Genomic DNA, 22,998 nt, shown 5'->3' on the forward strand with positions numbered 1-22,998 from the left:
ACTGGAATAACATTTGCCAAACAAACAAAAATTCTGTTTGTTTTGTAACCCAACAAGCCCCCAAAGCTGAAAATCATAAAAATTATTATCACTTTTTAAAAACTCATATTGTGACTCCAATATTAAACTATTAGCCCCAATACAAAATGGCACTAAGGATTAATAAAACTTATCTCTTCAAAAACGTTCATAAATAAACTGTTCCTCTTGCTAATCAGCCCCTAACTAGAACATATTTGTCCCTGTATCCCTGAGGGTGTATATATATAAAACTTACACCACCTCTCACAGAGGAATGACACAGCTCAGTTCTTGATGACACAAGTCTTTTAAGACAAATAGGGAAATGGTGAAAAGTAATGAAGGATGACTCACTATCCTCACAGTCCACTGATCAACAGTCACTAACAGGGAGCTGCAGATCTCCTAAAAATAACTGCCCAACTTCTCTAACAGAATTTTCGACGTACGAGTCCTAGTTCCCCAACTGAACTGTAAATGCCGTAAAGGCAGAGACTTAGACCTGGGAGGCAAATACGCTAGGGGAAGAGAACAGGTTTTAGAGTCAGACCCAGAGAAGAATCCTGGCTCTATCTTGTACTAGCTATCTGATATGTAGAAACAGGAATAAGTAATACATGCCTCGAGAAGATATTGAGGGAATTCAATGACTTAGTAAGATAATACAACTTAACCTAGTGCCAGCATATAACAGTATCTCTTAGTTGTCTTTCCTTCTACTATTTATCCCTCACAGTGTGTAGAAGATCATCAGCCACAAAATACAAGCTCAATAAATATTTCTTGATCAACTGATACATTTATCTGATTTTGTTTAATTACACACATAAGGGCTAGGGGATTTTCTCAGGTATTAAATAATTTTTTTTTAAAAACCTATTCAACTCAAAATATCATACTTACTATGTTTTATAATAGTCTAATAAAACATTAAGAAAGTCGTTTGGCTTATTATTCTGGCCCTGGAATAGCTTGGTCATATATTCATAAATAGCTATATTCAATTCACCTTTACCAAGGCACAAAAGTCAAGAATACATACTATCTGTAAATTCATTTACTGCTTTAAAGTTTTTAACTGTTCAGCAGTTACAGGAAATTTTTTTAAATCAGAAAGAAAAATATTTACATCTCAAATACAAAAGAAAAATTTAAATTATTCTTGGTTGATCTCTAAAACCGAACTACTTCCATGCTCATGATTTTTTTTACCAACCCATTTTATCTATTCAACATGTGCATTCTGTGTACTTACTAAACATTTATTTGCACTTGCATTTTCTGTATCAGGTTTACTTTGATGTAGAGCTTCTTTAAAAAAGCTAACTGAATTTGTCCAATGAAAAGTCTCACGTTTTTTGGAAAACCAGTGCTGCTACACTGTTTCCAGATCTGCCTCCAAAGCTGAACCTGGGTGTCCGCAGCTCTTCAAAAAGTTCAAATCCTGCCAGACAAAAGTAAAATACTTTTATTAGGGACTGAATCCCACAGTTAAGGGATATTTGTATTAACAATGTACTTTTGAACCTTTTACAAAATTACGTGATTCCAAACTCCAAATTGTGACTAAATTTCACTTTATGATCTTCTATCCTATATACTATATGTGTATATGTGTATACACCCAAAAACATTTTGAAATGAACAAGTAACAGACAAAATCAAACTGGAAAAAAGAGGCTTTCCATCCATCCTGTTTATCATCCCTGTTTATCATCCCTTCAACTCTGCATCTCCAGTGGCCTCCTTTACCATCTAGTTGTAGGAAGCAGATTACCATGTGTTGAGGTCTTACCACGTATCCGGCACTGTTTTGAGTGCTTTATATGTAGTAAGTCAATTAATCCAAATCAGATATATAAAGGCACTTAATACAGAGAAGATAAGTAACATGGGAATAAAAATGAAAAAGTCCTGGAGACGGATGGTGGCAATGGTTGCACAACAATAAGAATGTACTTAATGCCACAGAACTATAAACTTAAAAATGGCTAAATAGTAAATTTTATGTTATATATATTTTACCACAATAAAAAAAGAGTTTGTAACCAAAGATCAAGACCCAAACTGAACCGAACTTGGGAAGGTAAGGAAGTAGTAACTTTCAAAGCAGCACAGGGTGATTTCTTTTTTTTTTTTTTACTTAACATGTATTCAAAAATCCTGGGTGCAAGTCCCAGCTCTACCACTTACTAGGTGAAAGGTTACTAGATTAAGGTCAATTTACCTTAACCAGAATCCTCAATTGCTATGCAAGGAGGTTACAGGTATCACTGCCCCTATCTAACTTACAGTGATTTTGTGAAGATTAAAATAAGAATATGTGGTGTTCTCCTAACCTATAAAACTAAATGGAAATTTAATGTTTTATTATTCTGTTTTCAACAAATAAGACAAATAAGGGTGGAAGGTTGGTTAACTCTTAGTTAACCATGGTTTTCTCTCAGTGATGGGATTATCAGTTTGGGAGAATTCTTTTTCTTTTGGGGGAGAAGGTGTCTGCATTTTCTAAGTTTCCATGTCTTGAGCTAAAGCTGAAATAACTCTTGTAAACAGAAAAAAATGCTTAAATGGATATATACACTATTGTATCAATTGGTTTTTTTATACTTTACTTCATAATTCATATTCTTAATCAAGCTTCACCAAATCTTAACAAGTAACTAAATATTAACATACTCATCAAAAACTGATCATAAGAAAACTTTTCCAAAGAAGGTCAGGCCTTTTAAATAATACGATACATTTTAATGCTAAAAAATAGAGCCACTGTGATGGGTACATGGGTACACACCTATATTTGTTTTCTGAAATTTTACATACGCTTAAAATATTTCGTAATAAAAATTCTCAAGAGAAAATGGAGCTGTCTGGGTGAATTTTCTAGGACTAATCTTTTAACTCCCTAGACTAACCCTACAGAATTTAAGTTTTATATTTCAGTAGATAAAACATCAAAATGTTGATGTATTATATCAACAATACAAAGTGGTTGTATATCAGAGATAGATAATAAATTTTAATTATTTTAATCTATATACTTATGTGTTGGGGTTACTGATATTTTAAATTTTTTTCATAATGAATCTGATTACTTTTGCAGTAAGATAGGTTTGGGGTTTTTTTTTTAATTCACTAGTTGTAAGAAAGTCAAGTTCCTTGGACATCAAATTAGAATATCCTAGTGTCTGCCAAATGATTAAGTAATCCTCACCAAAACAAACGGCAACACAAAATATTTATATAAATAGGGCTATAAAAGAAAAATGAAAAATTCATTTCAACAGATTTATGAATATTTACATTTCAAATTAGGAAAGAAGCAAAGAACCTTAAAAAAATTAGTGAAGCAATCTTTATTCAATGCAAAAGGGACCATGGAAGTCAATCTTCAAAGCTAGTGACAAGCCCCTTGGCAGTGATGCATGGCAGGTGTTCTGTTAGTGTCCTGTATCTATCTAACTCCAAAAACCATTTTCTAAGAGAAGCATGCCTAGAAAAATATCTTCAATCGTTTATAATTATTTCTTTAACATTTCCTGTTGTAACATTTCGCTTATTTAAATTCTGCATTAAGCTCTAAAACTGAACAGAAGTTAAAGAATTTATTCAGTAGTTCTCAGACACAGACACATTTTTAATCACTCTTTACAAGGCTAAAGTCTGTTCCTCATTATGAAAGACAGACAAATATGTTTTTGTCTGGTCGTTCCAGGGATAAAAGAGAACACCTGTATTTAAAAACCAGGAAAGGAACTTGCCCTACACAGTGTAACTTTGAGCATTTATTAAAACTGTCAAGCTTCAAGAAGAAAGACTATTGATAGGAGGCCTCAACAGTTCTAAAGGAAACAAATTTAACATAGAAGATAATAAAATTAATGACATGAAATAAAAGACAATAAATCACATAATTCTTGTTTTCCAGAGGCAACAGTAATGAAGCTCACATTTCAAGCCTCAAACACTTCAAGTTTTACATTATATAACCTGCCAAAGCCATCGAATGCACACAAAAGGACATGTGTTAAGTGTTCTCCCTCCTACTGCCTATTCCCTTACTACCAAAAAGAAAACAAACTCTGAGATAAAGCGCGTGCAATACAGTTATAAATTCATTTCCCATTAGCTTGTGACAACTGAGGTTCAAAATTTAACCACAAACTTAGTACCATATCACTTATTAATACTCCAACCTGAAAATTCTTCCCACTCCTTTAAAAAAAACAATACTAATCTGAAATGGAGTCTAAGGAAAAAACAAGCAATATATAGTTACAGATTCTCAAGGTACTTTCCCAGAAAGCCCTGTGCACTGCATGAGTAAAGTGACAGGTGAAATAATCCTTAAACCATGCAAGAAACAGTCTTCCAAAGAGCTCAAAATATTTGTGTATGGATTAAAGATTCTCGATTCTTACAAGATCCCCATTTAGTAGACACAGCACTAATTATACTTTGCTAATGGGGCAAAAAAGGATCCTGTCTTGGCACCAAATCTTGCAAAAAGTAGAGATTTCCTCAAGAATTAATAGGTAGTAATTCTTCTAAGTTCCTACATTTTGTTTCTGTGCGATGTTAAAAAAGAATATACACTGAAAACAAGAAGAAAAATCCTAAATATCTAAGTGACCACTAGGCAAGACAAAGTACCTATAAAATGAAAACTCTCACACAAGACTTTAAAAAACACTACTACCATCTGCATTATTACTATTATTACTAATTACCAGTATATCAGTACACTGAAGTCAGAAACACAATATATGCACTTTCTTTGTCTGATTCCCTAAATAACAGATTATATAGCTTAAACAAAGAACTTAATTTTTACAGGCTCATAAATTTTAGTACTTAACTGCCAGGATTTCTTGGAAAATTTTACAAAGGACTCTGGATCTCAACCAATATTATTTCTTTGCTCTTTGCATATACAGTTAAAAGTACTACCATGGTTATTAACAAAGAAGAAAAGCAGGCGATTCCCACAAATAGAAAAGTAAAATACTATAACACCATGGAAAAAAAAAAAACCTATTTAAGTGCATTAAACCTGAGGTAAGAACACATTTAAACAACATAACAGCCATTTACCTTCACTGAATTCATTTAGCAACTCTTCCTTGGTCCAATTACATGAGGTTATTAGAAAAAAGCCTTTCACTTTCAACACCCTGGAGAGAGATTTCACATATTGCTTCCTCTTTTCAATTGCATTGTCAGGATTAAGGCTTATGGCATCAAAAGTCCCTTTGTCAATACAAATATGAAATCCAGACAGTTTTGTGGAAGGATTCAAAAAGTCTTCTACCTATATTAAAAATCAATGTCTATGTGAGAACAATTCACACACAATATTTACTGAATTTAAGTAACAATCTGTAAAAAGTTACAGATAAAAAGAGCAATTACTTATGATGGCATTTTACATATAATAAACATTTTCAACTTTATAGCTAACTTTTATGTGCTTCATTCCAAGATCATTAAAGCTAAGATTAGTAAGCAAGACTGACAGTGTTTCCTGGACATTCCAAATCTCTACAAATTTGGAAACAAATCAAAGCCAGGTGTATTGCCTAATACCAGCACATAAATGGGGCTCACAAGGCTGGTTTATGAAAAAGTTATTTCTGTCGAAAAAAGAATATTTGAAATATTTTTTTAAATGACAAAAAAATATCTGGAACTCAAACAAGGCACTTGAAATAAGATGATTTTTAGCTGACATTACTAGCTGTATGACCTGAGGTAAACACGGTAAATCAAAAGTTCTTTTGCCTTGACTCAGCAGCTTACAAAGCAACTAATGGATACAATGAATGGCACAAAGCTTAAGCAATTAAAGGACTGTTTAAACTGCAATTACTTAACTTTATGAATATCATGCACTTCAGATTTTGAAAGTCATGTATCAGCATCTCATTCATTTTCAATAACTTCAATAACTTACTGATACTTTAGAAGCATTTGAAATAGTGATCCGCCTCAATTTCATAAAATATTCAAAATAATTTGCCAACAAACTTAATTCTGAAAAGCTGCTTTGAAAAAGTAATTAAGCAATTAGCTCGTGATTAGTCATATAAACTTAAAATAATCATAAATAGTGTATTATCTAAAACTCTTATTGTTTGACTTGAAAATGTGTATTACATGTTTACATACATTTGAACATAGGTTTCCTGCCCCTGACGCACATCAAAGTATTCATTACACCTGAAGCAAAATAATGACTACCACTCTTAAGAGTGAAGTTAGGAGAAGTTCCTATCCTAAATGCCTATATAAAAGTATTCATTTAGTGGGACTTCCCTGGTGGCACAGTGGTTAAGAATCTGCCTGCCAACGCAGGGGACCTGGGTTCAAGCCCTGGTCCGGGAGGATCCCACATGCTGTGGAGCAACTAAGCCCATGTGCCACAACTACTGAGCCTGCGCTCTAGAGCCTGCGAGCCACAACTACTGAAGCCCGCGTGCCTAGAGCCCGTGCTCCACAACAAGAGAAGCCACCGCCATGAGAAGCCCGCGCACCGCAACGAAGAGTAGCCCCCGCTCACCGCAACTAGAGAAAGCCCGTGCGCAGCAACGAAGACCCAACACAGCCAAAAATAATGAATAAATTAAAATATAAATTTATAAAAAAAGCATTCATTTATTCAACAGCTATTTCATAAACACCTATTACAGGCAGGAACTTTTCAGGCCCTGGGACTGTAACTGCAAACAAAGCAAAGAAGGTCCCTGTGTGAGAATCTCTCTCATATTCTCTGAAAGGAGAGGCAAACAATAAATAAGCGAACCAAATTACTTCAGATAAAGTGCTATGCAGACAAAAAAAGAATAATGAAGACAGTGAGCAACTGGGAAGAGAAATGTTTTGGAAAAGGTAGTCAGGCAAGACCTCTTTAAGAAGGCGATATTTGAGCAGAGATCAGAATGATGAGAATGAGCCAAACAAACTAAGATCTGGGGCAAGAACATTCTAGGCAGAGAGCAGCAGGTATAAAGACTGGAGAAAAACAGGGCTGACATGTATCAGGAGCAGAAAGAAAGCCAGTGTGACTGGAGTACTGGTGATAAAGAAGAGGTAAGAAACGAGGGGCTTTTTTTTTTTTTTTTTTAATAGAAAGTCTTTTATTTATTTATTTATTTATTTATTTATGGCTGTGTTGGGTCTCCGTTTCTGTGCTAGGGCTTTCTCTAGATGTGGCAAGTGGGGGCCACTCTTCATCGCGGTGCGTGGGCCTCTCACTATCGCGGCCTCTCTTGTTGCGGAGCACAGGCTCCAGACGCGCAGGCTCAGTAATTGTGGCTCACGGGCCTAGTTGCTCCGCGGCATGTGGGATCTTCCCAGACCAGGGCTCGAACCCGTGTCCCCTGCATTGGCAGGCAGACTCTCAACCACTGCGCCACCGGGGAAGCCCAAACAAGGGGCTTTGTAAGGCTGGGTGGGCGTTCAGATCCCATTCTGAATGCAACGGGGAAGCCCTTGGAGGCTTGTAAGCAAGGAAGTGACACAAGCTGATTTATATTTAAAAAACTAACTCTGGCTACCCTGTGGTAATGGACAGCAGGGTGGCAAGAGTGGAAACAGGAAGGCTAAGTAAGAGGCTACTACAGTCATCTAAGTGAGAAATGATGGTGGCTTGGATCTGGGAGGTAGCAGTGGAAATATCAAGAAATGATCACATTCCTGATATACTCTGAAGATAAAACCAACAAAACTGGCTATAGGATTTTTTGTTGTTGTTGGCGCCTTGAGGCTTTCAGGATCCTAGTTCTCCGACCAGGGAGTGCACCCAGACCACAGCAGTAAAAGCGCCAAGTCCTAACCACAGGACTGCCAGGGAATTCCCTGTTATAGGATTTAAAGGAAAGAGTGGGGTAGGGGATGGGAGGTGAGTGAGAAGTTTAAGGAAGAAACCAAGAGTTTCATTTTGGACCAACTAAGAGACTTTTAGCTATCCAAGTGGAACTATAGAATAAGCAGTGTTTATATAATTCTAGAGCTCAAAGGAGAAGCCTGGGATAAAAATATAAATGCAAGAGTCATCATCTCCTCACAGATCAGTGGGCAAAAAATAAATTGTGTAATCTTTGGTGGCATTATACTACTTTAGGCATTTACAACTTTTTGATCTAGTTAATCCGAAGTTAGCTATTATTTGTGTGTATTTGTAAAAAAAAAGAGCGAGAGAAAGAATAAACAGACTTGCACACAAGGAAGAAGAGAAAATAACTTTCCCAAACTGACTAGACTGAAAATTTTAATACTGTCACTTAAAAAGTATCATTTTGGATTATTTATGATTGACCCTTAATTTATGAGCTCAAAGATGTCAGTAAATTAATATACTTCAGAAACATTTAAACTTTATAACTTATTATAAATAAAAATAACAGTTACAGTAATATAAATAATAGTTACCTTCAACTTAATGTTAGATAAACCTTCTTTCTCTATAATATTTCCAGAAAGCTGTATTGCAGAAGGAGAGTAATCAATTCCAGTAATATTAGAGAAACCAAATTTTGCCTAGGGAGAGAGAAATAATGTTATACTTTAGTTTTCAGAAGTTTTAAATACTGTTTTACCTATGAATTATAATGTTCCTTTAGGACTGGGACTGTTTTATTTTTTTAATATATCAGATGACATATACCATCCAATAATCTAAAATGTTTAAATTTTATTGTAAAATCTAAATAGAAACTAAAAGTTTAAATTTATATAAAGTGACAATTTATTCTTTTATAATATTTGATTTCTTTTTCAAAAGGAAATTCATTTTCTTAAAGACAACGAGAATATATGCATATTTTGGCCCTAAAGCAGAAAAATGTAGTATTAACTTCTAATGCTGATATGCTTTAATTCACACAAAAATCTGTCATAAATTTTACTTAACACAATTAAATTACATGAATAAATTAAATGCGTATGTAATAAGTTCTTGCTTTTAAAATTTTCCTGCAGTGTACTTATAAATCATGCAATTCTCCACCAACCATGTGATCATTAACCACCTTCCATTTGTATAGTATTTTTCGTTTTTGAAATATTTCATACATTCCAGTAGACCTTTACAAAAAACCTGTGAGATAAATTGGGCAGGTATTAACACCCCCAAAGAGTTAAAGAAAGCTCACTGGACTTAAAAGGTTTGAGACTAAACCTGCAGTCCAGCTGTTTACTAACCATACTAACCCATCTAAGGGTGTGTGGAGCCTGAGGCAGAAGCATGATGGCCTCTGGTCTTCACCCCTAACTATGCTGAACATTGTTAGACCAATCAGACTAAAGAAAATTTCAAAGGAAATCTGAAGAAGAACAGAAGTTGCAAAGTAAAGTGTAGCCTGGGGGGCTTCCCTGGTGGCGCAGTGGTTGAGAATCTGCCTGCCAATGCAGGGGACATGGGTTCGAGCCCTGGTCTGGGAGGATCCCACATGCCGCAGAGCGGCTGGGCCCGTGAGCCACAGTTGCTGAGCCTGCGTGTCTGGAGCCTGTGCTCCACAACAAGAGAGGCCACGATGGTGAGAGGCCCGCACACCGCAATGAAGAGTGGCCCCCACTTGCCGCAACTAGAGAAAGCCCTCGCACAGAAACGGAGACCCAACACAGCCATAAAAAAAAATAAAAATAAATAAATAAATAAGCAAATATGGTTAAGAAAAATATATTTTAAAAAAAAGTAAAGTGTAGCCTGAAATTCTCTTCCACCTCTTCACCATTTACTAGATGGTTACTTCCTCTTCAAAACTACTTAACCTACTCCAACACCATCCATTTAAGACTTATTTAGACTTCTCAACCCTAAGTGACTGATTCCTAATCTAAACTCAAGTAACACAACAATTATTTTCCACAGAGCATTTTGCTCCCTTTGATCATTTTTATTTTTAGTCTTAAGGTCTAATATCCCTTCTTTGATGCCAACCTCCTATTCTTTTAGTGATCTCAATCCATATTCTTCAAGATCTTCATTTTCCCCCAGTTTCCCTCATTTCCTTCTTTATCAGACCTAGAATGCAGGATGATTCTATTAATTGACTCTTACCAGTTCCTTCTTCTCCAAGCCTGTTTATTTTTCCTTAGAATTTATAAAAATCATATATAGATGTTTTAAGTTTCTAGAACAATCATCCTCAAACTACTGCCAACATTTTTCACATTCAATTTCTGGCACTCAGTGAGAAATAAGCAGACATTCAAGGAAATAATAAATGACCAAAAACCAAAGGGAAAAAACTTACATTAGCAAAAGACCCACAGGAGACTCAAATAAAAGAATGATCAGAAACATATTTAAAAAACTGAAATAAATGACAATTTGGAGAATTGTGACAGAGAACAGAAAACTATAACAAACATACAAATAAGAGAATTTTAAAATGCAGTGATTAAGATACTCAAGGATGGGCTTGATAGCAGATTGGACACACACACACAAAATAGTAAAGTGAAAGAAAAGTCAGAAGAAAATACCACTTTAAGCACAGAATGACAGAAGGATGGAAAATTAAAAACAGGAAAGAACATAAAAGACATAATATGGCACAGAGTATAAGATCTAAATATATATAATAGGAGTCTTAGAAAAAGAGGAAATAAGAATAGGGCAGAAGAGAAAATGACATATGACTGAGAACTTTCTAATTTTGAAAAAGGATCCCAAGCCAGATTCAAGAAGCACTATAAACTCAAGGCATGATAAAAACAAAGATAGTATAGTATAATATATAATATATCTGATAAAACATATAATTTATATTATATACAAATAGTATAATATATCTGATGAAAACCAAAATCAGAAAAATCTCAAAAGCATTCAGAGAGTGGGGTGGGGGATACAATGCGACAGATTACCTGCAAAATACCAACAGTAAGACTGACGGCTGGCAATAAGTCATAAAGAATGGAAGCCAGAAAACAACAAAAGGAAAATGTCAATCTAAAATTATATACCCAGAAAAAAAAAAAAAAGTGTGTGTGCATGTGTGTGTGTGTGTGTGTGTGTGTATCCATCAAAAATGTAGGTGGTCACTGAAAAAGCACCGAATATAAGCAATGATTGTTAACATCACAAAAATACAGAAAACTAAACATTATGTGTCACATAGGCAAATATACATGACCACCTATTGAACTTACTTGTTTTAAAAAAACTGAATTTGATAAAAATCTATGGATCAGAGGTAAACAAACCTTTTCTTTAAAGGAACAGAACATAAATATTTTATGCTTTCCCAGTCATACAACCCCTGTCACAACTACTCAACTCTACTACTGTAGCACATAAGCAGCTACAGACAAAGCTGTATTCCAAGAAATATTTATAAAAACAGGGGAAGCTTAGATTTGACTCATAAACTATAGTTTGCTGACCCTTATTCTAGATTTAACTTCCAACCTACAGAAAACACAGGGGACAGAAAACATGTTAAATAATACTACAGAGATACAATTAGAAAGTCCACACTGTGGTAAATCATTTGAGACTAATAAACTACCTTCTACAACAAATAAATCACCAAGTTACATAAAGAAAAAGTGTAGGGAGAACTTAAAAGAGCCTTAGGAGACTATCAGCCAACTGCAGTATGTGGACTCAATAACATAATGGAAATGACAGAAGAAAACTCAATGAACTTGAAGACACATCAATACTAGTTATCAAATCTAATCAACAGAGAAAAATAATTGGAAAAAAATGAACAGGTCCCAAAGCTTCAGGGACCTGTGGGACAATACAAAGAGGCTTAACATTGATATTTACAGACTCTCAAAAAGAAAGGAGAATGTGATTCAGGGGGGAAAAAAAAAAAAATTGAAAACATAAAGGCTGAAAACGTCCCAAATTTGGCAAAAGACTTAAGTTCTCAGATTCAAAAAGCTCAGTGAACCCCAAACAGGATAAGGAGAAAGAAATCCAAGCAGCAGTACATAATTAAACTGGTAAAAACTAAAAGACAATGGAAAAAATCTTGAAAGCATCTAGAAAACTGATGCATTACTTACAGGAACACAACAATTCAGATGACTGCAGATTTCTCATCAAAAACTATGGAGGTCACACAACATTTTTAAAGTAATGAAAGAACAGTTAATTCAGAATTCTATATTCAGCAAAAACATCTCTCAGGAATGAAAGTGAGATAAAGACATTCTCAGGTGAAGAAACACTAAGAAAATTTCTTGCCAGGAAAGCTGCTCTAAAATCATTCCTGAAGGAAGTTCTTTAGACAGAAGGTAAATAATACCAAAACAAACAAACAAACAAACAAACTTGGAAGATCAGGAAGAAAAAAGCTGTGAAAGTAAATATCTGTGTTAACATAATTAACTACTATTCTCCTTTGAAAGGAAGTATTATCACATTATCCTACAGGATTTTCAATGTAAAGGTAGTATTTAAGACAACTGCAATATAAAGAAGGGAAGATTAAAAAACTCACAGGTGGTTAAGGTTTTCCACATTCCACGTGGAACGGCAAAACATTGATTCTAAGTAGATTGTGAAATAAAGTATGTATATTATAATCATACAGCAACCACTAAAAAAGCCAAAAAGATAGTCATTACAGCAACCACTAAAGAAACTATACAAAGACATTTATACAAATAGATATATCTAATTAAAATGGAATACTAAAAAATGTTCAAATAAACCAAAATAAGCAGAAAAGGAGAAAGGGAAGAATGAAAAAACAGAGGTAACAAAGAGAAAGGAAATAATAAAATGGTAGACCTAAATCCAAATGTTCTAAGTATATCAATTAAAGGATAGAGATTATTAGAAAGGATAAAAAAACATGACCCAACTGTATGCTGGCTACAAGAAACTCACTTCAAATATAATGATATAGGCTGGTTCAAAGAGAAAGAATAGAAAAGGATATACCATGCAAAAACTAATTTTTAAAAGTTGAACTTCACACCCACAAGGATGGCTACAATCAAAAAGATAATAAAAAGCGTTGGTGAGAATATGGAAAAATTGGAACTCACATACAGTGCACATGGAAGTGTATAATGGTGTAGCCACTGTGAAAACAGTCTAGCAATTTCTCAAAAGGTTAAATATAGAGTAACCATATGAACCTGGGTATATACCCAAGAGAAATGAAAACATATGTCCACACAAAAACTTATACATGAATTTTCACAGCAGCATTTTTCATAATAGCCAAAAAGCAGAAACAACTTAAATGTCCATCAACTGGTGAGTGGATAAACAAAATGTGGTAAACCCATCCAACAGAATATTAATTGGACAAGAAGAGGAAAAAAGTATTGATACATGCTACAATATGGATGAACTTTGAGAACATTATGTTAAATGAAAGAAGCCAGACACAAAAGACTACATATTGATGATTCCATTTATATGAAATGCCCAGAATAGACAAATCCACAGACACAGAATGTAGATTAGTGGTTGCCAGGGGTTGAAGGGAATGAGGAATAAGGGGTGAATGATAATGAATATAGGGTTTCTTCTTGGGGTGATGAAAATCTTCAGGAATTAAAATAGTGGCGATGGTTGTACAAATTTGTGAATATACTAAAAACCACTTTCAAAGGGTAGATTTTATGGTATGTGGATTATATCTCAATTTTTTTAAAAAGCTGGAGTGGCTTTATTATTAGCATCAAAGTAAAATCAAAGTAAAGAAAACTACCAATGTTAAAGAGGAACATTATACAATAAACCGGTCAATTCATCAATACACAAACAAATACAATCCTAAATGTGTATCCTCTGAACAACAGAGTTTGAAAATACATGTAGCAAAAACTGACAGAAATAAAAGTTAAAATAGACAAATCTACCAATATGGTCAGACACTTCAACATTACTATTTCCATAATTAATAGAATAGACAGAAAATCAGTAAAGGTATAGAAATGACCAACACCATCAAACACCATAAGTCTAGTTAACATATACAGAATACTCTATCCAGTAACAGCAGAATACACGTTTTTTTCAAGTGCACATGAAACATTCACCAAGATGGATATATCCTGGATCATAAAACAAAGTAATACATTTAAAAGAATTTAAATCATACAAAATATGTTCTCTGACATAATTGAATTAGATTAGAAGTCAAAAGCAGAAAGAGAAAAATCCACAACATGTGGAAATTAAACAACAGAATTCTAAATAATCTGGATCAAAGAAGAAAACTAGAGAATTCCCTGGTGGTCCAGTGGTTAGGACTCCACACTTTTCACAGCTAGCGGCCCGGGTTCAATCCCTGGTTGGGGAACTAAGATCCCGCAAGACTCACGGCACAGCCAAAAAAAAAAAAAAAAGAAGAAGAAAATAAAAATACAGCATATCAAAATTTGTATGGTGCAGGAGCACCTACAGGAAAATTTATAGCATTTATATCATTAAATGTTTACATGAGAAAAGAAGGAAAGTCCCAAATCAATAATCTAAGCTTCTACCTTAAGAAGCTAGAAAAAAAGAACAAGAATAAATTAAAAGCAAAAAGAATGAAAAAATAATAAAATTAAGAGCAGAACTTATTGAAATTGAAACATAAAAGCAACAGAGAAAGTCAATGCAAACAAAAGCAAATTTTTATAAAAGATAGAAAAAATGAATCTCTAGCATCACTATCAAAGAAAAAAAGAGAGAAGACACAAGTTACCAACATTAGGAATGAACAAGGGGATTTCAATACAGACCCAACAGACTTTAAAAGGATAATAAGAGAATACCGTGCAGAACTCTATACACACAAATTCACAATGGACTAATTCCTCAAAAACCACAAACCACACAAACTCACTCAAATGAAATAAATAACCTAAATAGGACTGTGACAATTAAAGAAATTTAATTCATATTTTAAACCTTCAGAAAAGAAATCTCCGGGTTAAATGGTTTAATTGCAAATTCTACCAAACACTCAAGAAGAAATAACACTAGTGCTACACAATATCTTAAAAAAATTTAAAAAGGAGGGAATTCTTCCCCACTCGTTTTATAAGGCCATCAATGCCCTGAGGCCAAAACCAAATAAAGGTAATACAGGACTGCAGGGAAACTGCAGACCAATATCCCTCAAGAATACAGATGTAGGGAATTCCCTGGCAGTCCAGTGGTTAAGACCTCACCTTCCAATGAAGGGGGTGCGGGTTCAATCCCTGGTCGAGCTAAAATCCCACATGCCTAGCAGCCAAAAAACCAAAACATAAAACAGAAACAACATTGTAACAAATTCAATAAAGACTTTAAAAATGGTCCACATCAAAAAAATCTTTTTTAAAATTTATTTATTTATTTATTTGGTTGTGCCAGGTCTTAGTTGTGGCAGGCGGGCTCCTTAGTTGTGGCATGCGAACTCTTAGTTGTGGCATGCATGTGGAATCTAGTTCCCTGACCAGGGATCCAACCCGGGTCCCCTTGCACTGGGAGTGCAGAGTCTTATCCACTGCGCCAGGGAAGTCCCCAAAAAAAATCTTAAGAAAAAAGAATACAGATGTAAAAGTTCTCAACAAAATGGTAGCAAATTGAATCTAGCAATATAGAAACAGAATTATACATTATGACCAAATGGGGCTTATTCCACAAGTGCAATACTGGTTCAATATCTGTAAATCAATTAATATAATCCACCATATTAACAGTCTAAAGAAAAAAAACCTCATGATTATATTCACTGATGCAAAAAAATTTTATTTTATTTTATTATTTTTTTAACGAAATTCAAGAAATACATCCTAGAAATACAAGGGAACTTCTTCAACCTGATAAAGGGCATCTAATAAAATCCTGCAGCTAACATCATCCTTAATGGTGAAAAACTGAAGACTTTCCCCCTAAGATGGGAACAAGGCAGGAATGTGCCATCACCAGTCCTAGTCAATATTGTATTGGAAGACCTAGGTAGTGTAATCAGGCAAGACAAAAAAAAAGGCATGTGTATTGGAAAGAATGAAATAAAACTGTCCCTGTTCACAAATGGCATGACTGTCTACATAGAAAATCCCAGAAAATCCACTTAAACCTCCTAGAACTAATAAAATGCAAGATTACAGGATACAAAGGCAACACAAAAATCAACCATATTTCTAGCAATAAACAATTGGAAACTGAATTTCAAAAAGCAATACCATTTTAAATACTCCAAAAAAAAATACATAGGTATAAGTCCAAAAAATATGCACAGGATCTGCATGCTGAATGAAAACCAAAAAATGCTGAGGAAAGAAATCCAGGAAGACCTAAATAAATGAAGAGACACATCATGTTCATGAATTGGAAGACTCAAGATAGTAAAGATGTCGATTCTCCTCAAATCATAGATTTAGCTCAATTTCAATGAAATTTTCAGCACAGATTCTTTTGTAGATATTTACAAACTAATTCTTAAATTTATTTGGAAAGGTAAAGGAACTAGAATGGCCAAAACAACATTTGAAGAAGAATAAAGTTGAGAGAATCACACTACCCAACTTTAAGATTTACTAAAAAGCTACACTAATCAAGATAGCATCCAGAGAATGTCACCATGAATTCTTCCAAACATTTAAGAAAGAAACAAAGCTAATCCTACAAAAATCCTCTGAAAAAAATAAAAAGAGAGACAAGTCTCATCTCATTTTATTAGACCAGCATAACCTTGATACAAAAACTTTACATTAAAATTGCAAGTAAGCGCAACTAGACGGCCCGCATGCCGCAACTAAGACCCGACGCAGCCAAAAATAAATATATAAATACTTTTAAAAATAAAAATAAAATTGCAAGTAAGGAAAATTACTGGCTAAGCTCTCTCATGAAGCTATATAATTCCTAAGTAGAATACTACCAAATCAAATCCAACAATATATGAAAAGGATAATACACCACAATCAAACTTGGTTTACTTCAGGAATGGAAATTTGTTGTAACATTGAACAGTCAATCACTACAATTATCTCAATAAAAATGTCAATAAAAAAAAAACTGAGGGGCTTTCCTGGTGGCGCAGTGGTTAAGAATCCGCCTGCCAATGCAGGGGACACAGGTTCGAGCCCTGGTCTGGGAAGATCCTACATGCCGCAGAGCAACTAAGCCCCTGCGCCACAACTACTGAGCCTGTACTCTAGAGCCCGTGAGCCACAATTACTGAGCCTGCGTGCCACAACTACTGAAGCCCACGCACCTAGAGCCCGTGCTCCGCAACAAGACAAGCCACCTCAATGAGAAGCCCACACACCGCAACGAAGAGTAGCCCCCGCTCACCGCAACTAGAGAAAGCCCGCACACAGCAACTAAGACCCAACGCAGCCAAAAATAAATAAATAAAATAAATAAATTTATTTTTTTAAAAAATTGAGGACCCCCACCAAAATCAATCAGTTCAACTCTAACAGAATCAAGAAGAAAAATCATTTGATCATATCAATGAATACTAAAGAAAGCAACTGATCAAGTTCAACACCCATTATGATTAAAAACTCTTAACAAACTAGAATATAAAGTAACAGCCTCAATCTGGATGACTACCTATAAAAACCTAGAGCTAACATCATATTTAACAGTGAAATATTAGAAGCTTTCCTCTTTTAATAGGCAGTGTTAGAAGGCTATCTGCCTTCACAATTTCTATTTAATGTTGACCTAGAGACTGCACAGCATTTTAATAAACAAAATATTAAGAATGGAATAGAAGAAATACAACTACTATTTACACATGACATTACAATCTTTATAGAAAATCCAAAAGAATCTACAAATAAATTATTAGAATTAATGTGTGACTTACTGGATACAAGATCAATATAAAAATCTGTTGTACTTATACATATTAGCAATGAACTATTAGAAAATAAAATTTAAAAGCATAACAATAATAATTACAACAACAAAAAAATCTAGGAATCAACCAAGGAAAAATACTGGGCTGGCCAAAAAGTTGTGCTGGTTATCTGGTTTTTTTAAATAAATGTATTTATTTTTGGCTGCGTTGGGTCTTCGTTGCTGCGCACGGGCTTTCTCTAGTTGCGGTGAGCAGGGGCTACTCTTCGTTGTGGTGCGTGGGCTTCTCATTGCGGTGGCTTCTCTTGCTGCGGAGCACGGGCTCTAGGCGCACGGGCTTCAGTAGTTGTGGCACGCAGGCTCAGTAGTTGTGGTTCGCGGGCTCTAGAGCGCAGGCTCAGTAGTTGTGGCACACAGGCTTAGTTGCTCCGCGGCATGTGGGATCTTCCCAGACCAGGGCTCGAACCCGTGTCCCCTGCATTGGCAGGCGGATTCTTAAGCACTGCACCACCAGGGAAGTCCCTGTTCGGTTTTAAGTAAAAATAAGACACATTTTTCATTTTCACCAAGAATTTTATTGAACAATGTATTCATTAACCGAGCAAACTTTTTGGCCAACCCAATATATAAGATCTCTGTACAGAAAATCTCTGTACAGACAAAACACTATTGAGAGAAAATTAAGAACTAAATAAATGGAGGAATACATCATGTTCATGGATTCACTCAGTACTACAAACATGTAAATCCTCCTCAAACTGATCCATAAATTCAATACAATCCTAATCAAAATCCCAGGGTGGGTTTTTTTTTCCTGAAAAGTGATGATTCTAAAATTTAAATAAATATGCAAAGAGCTAACTAACAACATACAAGACAACAATGGAAAAGCTATCAAAGTTGGAGAACTTACATTAACCAAATGGGGAGACTTACAAAGCTGCAGTAATTAGGACAATTTGGCACTGGCATAAGGATGAACAAACAGACCCAAAGGAATAGAACAGAGGATCCAGAAACAGACCCAAACACATACCATTACTGAACTTATGACAAAGGCACCCCTACAGTGCAGTGGGGGAAAGAGCAGACATTTCAATTAGTGGTGCTGGGTTATCTGAATATTCATAGGGAAAAAAAATAATAAACCTTAACTCTACCTCACAACATACACAGCAATTAATTGGGACCTAAATGTGAAAAGGAAAACAACAAAGCTTCTAGAAAAACATATAGGAAAATATCTTTTTGACTCTGGGTAGGCAGATTTACTATACAATATTCAAAAGCACTAACCATTTTTAAATGATATATTAAACTTTAGTAAAATCAAAGAACTTCTGTTCATCAAAAGATACTATTACAGGGACTTCCCTGGTGGTCCAGCAGTTTAGATTCCAAGCTCCCAATGCAGGGTGCCCAGGTTTGACTCCTGGTCAGGGAACTAGATCCTGCATGCCACAACTAAAAAGATCCCACGTGCCGCAAGGAAACGCGGCAAGAAAGATCATGCATGCTGCAACTAAGACCTGGCGCAGCCAAATAAATAAATAAATTTTTTTTTAAAAGATACTATTACAAAAGTGAAGAGACAAGCGACACACCAGATACAAAGGTTATATACACAGAATATATAAAAAACTCCTACAAATCAATAAAAGAAAGGCAACCCAATTTTTAAATAGGCAAAAGCTTGAAGAGGCATTTCACAAAAAATAGCCAAATAGACAGCATAAGAAAATATGCTCAATATCCTTAGTCATCAGGGAAATGAGAATAAAACCACAAGATACCACTACACACCTACCAGAATCACTGAAATTGGATAAGCTGACAAGAGCAGGTGTTGGCAAGGATGTGGAGCTACTAGAATTCTCACAAACTGCCAGTAGGAGTGCAAACTAGTGCAACCAATTTGGAAAACTGTTTGGCAGTATTCATAATAACACACTGCTGGAAATGAGTCAAATGACCATCAACAGGAAAATGAATGAGTAAAATGAATGAATGACTAAATCAATAAATAAACTGTGGTATTTTCATATAATACAGTACTAACCGCAATGAAATGAAGCACTCTAGTGCTACACACAATATGAAAGACCATGGATAAACCTAACAAATCCATGCTCAGCAAAAGAAACCATATCAAAAAAGTGCATACCCAAAGATACTATTCATATCAAGTCAAAAAGAGGCAAAACTCAATGAAATGGAAAAAAGATAATCTTTTCAACAAATGACGGATGGAACAATTCAACATTCACATGCCAAAAAAATAACCCCAACCAGTATCTCAAACCTTCTACAAAAATTAATTCAAAACAAATAATAGATCTAAATGTAAAATGTAAAACTTTAAAACTTTTAGAAGAAAACCTAGAAGACCTATGTGACCTTAAGTTAGGCAAAGAGTTCTTTAATATGACAACAAAAGCACGATCCATATAAGAAAAAATTAATAAATTTGACTTCATAAAAATGAACTTCTGCTCTTCAGAAGATATTGTTAAAGAGAATGAAAAAAAACAAGCGAACAAATGAGAGAAAACATTTGCATATCACATACCTGACAAGGAACTTATATCCACAATACATAAAGAATCCTCAAATCTTAATAAGTAAACAGGCAACCCAATTTAAAAATAGGCCAAAGATTTGAACACACATTTCACCAAAGATATACAGATGGCAAATGAGCACATGAAAAGGTAATCAACATCATTAGTCATTAGGAAAATGCTAATTAAAACCACAGTGAGAAACCAGTACAGCTGACATGAAAAACAGCCTAACTTATGATGACAGAAGTCAAAATAATCATTACCTTTAGGAGGGAATGAGTGGGAGGGGACACAAGGAGGCTTCTTCTATGGTGTTAATAATGTTTTATTTGTTGATCAGGTTGGTGAGTTACACACAAGTGTTCATTTTGTAAAAGCTGTACACTTATGACCTATTCACTTTTCTACATGGATGTTATACTTTATTCAGTAAGTTCACATTAAAAAAGAAAAAAACTTCCCAAAGCGACTCCACATCTAGGTAGCTTCACCAGTGAATTCTACCAAACATTTAAGGAAGAAAAAACAATTGTCAACAAACTCTTTCAAAAAATAGATTCTCGTTTAATGATGTCAGCATAACCTGATACCAAACCCTGACAAGGACACTACAAGAAAGGAAAATTACAGGACAATCTCCCTCATGGACAAAGTTGCAAAAATTCTAAACAAAATATTAACAAACTGAATCCAGTAATATATATATAAGTTGGGTTTATTCCAGAAATGCACTTAACATTTGAAAATGATCAATGTAATTCACCTACATGAATAGAATAAAGGAAAAAATTCATATGGTTACCTCAACAGATACAGGAAAAACATTTAATCAACAACAACACACACGCACACACACCGTTAGCAAAGGAGAAACAGGAGGAAACTTCTGAAGTCTGATAACAGTTATCTACAAAACTAACTTACAAGATAACATCATACCTAACAGTGAAACACTGAACGTATTCTCTGAAAAGGGCGAAAAAGACAAGGATGCCTTCTGTCACCACTTCTTTTCAACATTCTCCCAAAGGTCCCAAACAGTGTCATAAGGGGGGAAAAGTTACAAAGGATTGGAAAGGAAGAAATAAAACTATCATTATTTATAGTTTGCATAATTATATATGTAGAAAATATAAAAGAATCTATAGTTAAACTGCTAGTCTCAAAGGATAAATCATTAACCTCTACAAGTAAGCTATTAGAATCCGAAAGTATCTACAGGTAAACAACAGAATGAATAAATAAAATTGTGGTATAACAGTACAAAGGATTCATATACAGCAACAAAAACGAATGAACTGCTATGTACAAGTTGAGTGAATCTCACAGAATGTTGAGTGAAAGACACCAGAAAGAACATACTGAAGATTTCCATTTATATATCCAAAACAGACAAATTAATCAATGATGTTAAAACTCCTTGTAGTTACCTTTAGAGAGGAAGGAGGAGCAATTTAGAGAGGATTAGCAGGGAGTTTAAGGGGGGCTTCTAGAGTCTGTAATATTCTATTTCTTGATTAGGGTGATAGGTGTGTTCACTTTGTAATAATTCATTGAGCCATACTCTTTTGGTTTGTGCACTTTAATGTACTTACGCTGCACCTTGTTTCAAAAAAATTTATTACAATTTTTTCTAATCACATTTCACTGCTTCAAACATTTTAATGGCTCCCCATAGACTAAAAGTAAAATCTAAGCTCTTAGGCATGGCATATGATATGGCTCCTACCTTTAATCTAAACCTCATCTCTGTCTATCTCACACATACACTTTATATTCTAATTTACCAAATTATTTATAGGGCCAGAACCTTCATGCCTTTAGATTATGTTTCCACTTCTTGAAATTCTCTCCCTCTTTACACTCTACCCACACTCAACACAATTTCCACCCAACTTGGATATTAGCTCCTCCAAGACCCTTCCTATCCCTCTTCCCCAAATCACTCCCTTTCCTATACTCAGTATATCTATTATTGCATACATCAAGCTACAGCATTTTAGCTATTTATGTCTATGTCAGTCTATCCTCTATTATACTGTGAACAACTCAAGCACAAGGTCTAAATTTTCATACTGCCAGTGCCTACCACAGGCTTGGCAGGTGGTAGTCACTTAGCAAGTTTCACTGTTATGCAGATATCCTTACAAACTGAAACAGTAAAACCATCTAGGATGAAGGCTAAGTCTTACACCTCCTCCACAGCACTTGGCAGAGCAATGATACACTACAGGCATTAACAGTGATGGTTTAGCTAATAGTAGAACCTGTACCAAAACTCAGTTCCATGGACAAAATGCTCTTTTCAAACCATATACAAAACACTCTTCAAAAACCATATGCTCACCTAAGAAAAGGGATATATGTCCTACTGGAAATGTAAAAAAAAAAACATCTTCCTTTTATACATACAGATTTCCAGAGTTTTGAGCTAGAAGAAACCAACACAAATCACCTAGTCAAAATCTTTAGGAAAGAACTGAAGTCCAGAAAAAAAAGTGGCTTGCTCAAGGTTGAGACAAAAGCAAGAAGGGCCAAGACTAGGACTCAGATCCCCTGGCTTCTCATTTAGTGCTTTCTCACAGCCCATGCAGCCTCCCTTTTGTACCATGTGACTTCTCAAGGTAAGTGGTAAGACTGCTT

The 22,998-nt window shown here is 34.9% G+C and overlaps 2 protein-coding genes across 2 annotated transcripts in view; both read right to left on the bottom strand.

Annotated features, from left to right (window-relative positions):
- Window positions 1-1,412, bottom strand: part of FAM53B (family with sequence similarity 53 member B) — a 128,268-nt gene extending 126,856 nt beyond the window's left edge. Inside the window, exon 1 of the mRNA XM_082407366.1 lies at window positions 1,277-1,412. The gene's annotated coding sequence lies outside the window, so the exon portion shown is untranslated. The remainder of the gene's footprint in view (window positions 1-1,276) is intronic.
- Window positions 801-22,998, bottom strand: part of EEF1AKMT2 (EEF1A lysine methyltransferase 2) — a 27,478-nt gene continuing 5,280 nt past the window's right edge. The window contains exons 3-6 of the mRNA XM_082407115.1: window positions 9,094-9,118; window positions 8,452-8,559; window positions 5,116-5,332; window positions 801-1,465 (exon numbers count right to left, since the gene is read on the bottom strand). Of these exons, the coding sequence (XP_082263241.1) occupies window positions 1,371-1,465; window positions 5,116-5,332; window positions 8,452-8,559; window positions 9,094-9,118 (445 nt within the window). The 3' untranslated portion in view covers window positions 801-1,370. The remainder of the gene's footprint in view (window positions 1,466-5,115; window positions 5,333-8,451; window positions 8,560-9,093; window positions 9,119-22,998) is intronic.

Source organism: Balaenoptera borealis (genome assembly GCF_965194805.1).
Source record: "Balaenoptera borealis genome assembly, chromosome: 10".
Taxonomy (NCBI): domain Eukaryota; kingdom Metazoa; phylum Chordata; class Mammalia; order Artiodactyla; family Balaenopteridae; genus Balaenoptera; species Balaenoptera borealis.